Source organism: Gastrolobium bilobum, unplaced genomic scaffold, assembly GCF_033153095.1.
Source record: "Gastrolobium bilobum isolate Gb01-03AN ecotype WA unplaced genomic scaffold, APGP_CSIRO_Gbil_v1 utg5916, whole genome shotgun sequence".
In the NCBI taxonomy this organism is placed as follows: Eukaryota; Viridiplantae; Streptophyta; class Magnoliopsida; order Fabales; family Fabaceae; genus Gastrolobium; species Gastrolobium bilobum.
In genome coordinates this window covers 48,004-49,638 of record NW_026900089.1, presented here as the reverse complement: position 1 = coordinate 49,638, position 1,635 = coordinate 48,004, and the positions used below count along the sequence as shown (strand labels likewise).

The 1,635-nt window shown below is 35.7% G+C and overlaps 1 protein-coding gene across 1 annotated transcript; it reads left to right on the top strand.

The window, feature by feature from the left end:
• The first annotated feature begins 224 nt into the window (after window positions 1-224).
• LOC133295261 (uncharacterized) lies at window positions 225-842 on the top strand. Its single transcript, XM_061494067.1, has one exon. The coding sequence runs from the start codon at window positions 225-227 to the stop codon at window positions 840-842; it is 618 nt and encodes a 205-aa protein (XP_061350051.1).
• The last annotated feature ends 793 nt before the right edge of the window (window positions 843-1,635 follow it).

Below are 1,635 nucleotides of genomic sequence, written 5' to 3'. Positions count from 1 at the left end.
GGAAAGGTCCCAAATTTTTACATTTGGACCGTGTTTACAAACGCCTTAATCATATTGTAGCTAATGAATCTTGGAGAATTTCCTATGGAGAAACTGATGTCATTATTCTTCCTAGAATCTTCTCAGATCATTGTCCTATCCTTACCAGGCTTGATAAGGATGATCACCATAGGAGGGAGCGTCCTTTTATATCTTTGGCTACTTGGCAAAATGATCCCTGATTTATGTTTTTCCTAAAGTCTAATTGGAATAGCTCCTCAAGGATTGCTGAAAATCTGAACAACCTTGCTTCTCTCATTAAAAAGTGGAATAATGATGTTTTTGGTTTCACTTCCTATAGAAAAAATATAATTATTGCTCGGCTGGAGGGAATTCAGAAATGTTCTGGCAACAACAATGGTCGTTACCTAGAGAAGCTGGAACGAAGATTAAACAAAGAGCTTGAGAAAATCCTTGACCAAGAGGAACAAATTTGGCACCAAAAATCTCGAGAAGAGTGGATCAGAGATGGAGACCGCAATACCAGATTTTATCACACCAAAACTATGATTAGAAGGAGCATAAATAGGATAATGAAGCTTCAAAATGATGTTAGGCACTGGGTGAAGGAAGATGATGAGCTAATATCTTTAGCTCAGAGTTTCTTTCTTAATATCTTTAAGGAGGACAACATTGATTCCGTTTGGCACCAATTGACTTTTTCTTGGCTAGAGCTCAATGATGTTAAAAAAAAAAGGCTTAACATTAATATTTCAGATGTTGATGTTAAAGCTGCCTTCTTTCAAATGGCTGCTCTCAAAGCCCCTGGTCCTAATGGTTTCCCTACTTTGTTTTTCCACTGAAATTGGGAGCTGGTCAAAAATCAGATCAGAAATAATATGGAGTTTTACTTGAAGCATCCTGACCAAATAGAGGAAATCAATCAAACCCTTATTTCCCTTATTTCCAAGATTGAGAGGCCTCAATTTATTAAACATTTCAGGCCTATTGCTCTTTGCAACACTATTTACAAAGGGTCGAGCAAAATCTTAGCTAATAAGATTAAGCTTTTACTTGGTGATCTTATCTCCCCTAATTAGGATAGCTTTGTTCCCAAATGGCATATTCAAGGCAACATTATCATTGCCCAAGAACTAATCCATTCTATGCACAAAATGATGGGTGAGAAATGGTACTTTTCCATTAAAATTGATTTAGATAAAGCTTATGATAAGCTTAAGTGGAGTTTTATTAAGCAAGTCCTTGAAGAAGCTTGCTTCCTGTTATACAATTTCGCAATCAATTATATTAATCACACAAGTACGCAAGTGCACGTATCACAAGTAATAAAGTGGATGTGTGAGTCCAGATATCGTTCCTACAGAGATTAAGTAAAACTATAGCTCTAAGTGAAGCAATTAAGGTAACAATAATGATTTGTGATTGGCTAATGACTAATTTAACAATTAAGAAATAAAATAAACTAATATTAATGATTAACTAAGAGAATGCAGTAACATTATAAGTTTCCAAGTATTCAAAGGCGGATTGGGATCAATTTCCCCATTATTGCAATTTCACCAGAATGCAGTCACAATGCTACAGCAATCATCCATTCAGTAATCAAAACACTAACCCATGCAAGGGCTCTCACCA

Coding starts and splice junctions, on each gene's coding strand:
- LOC133295261 (XM_061494067.1), top strand. CDS start 225: ATGTTTTTCCTAAAGTCTAATTGGAATAGCTCCTCAAGGATTGCTGAA.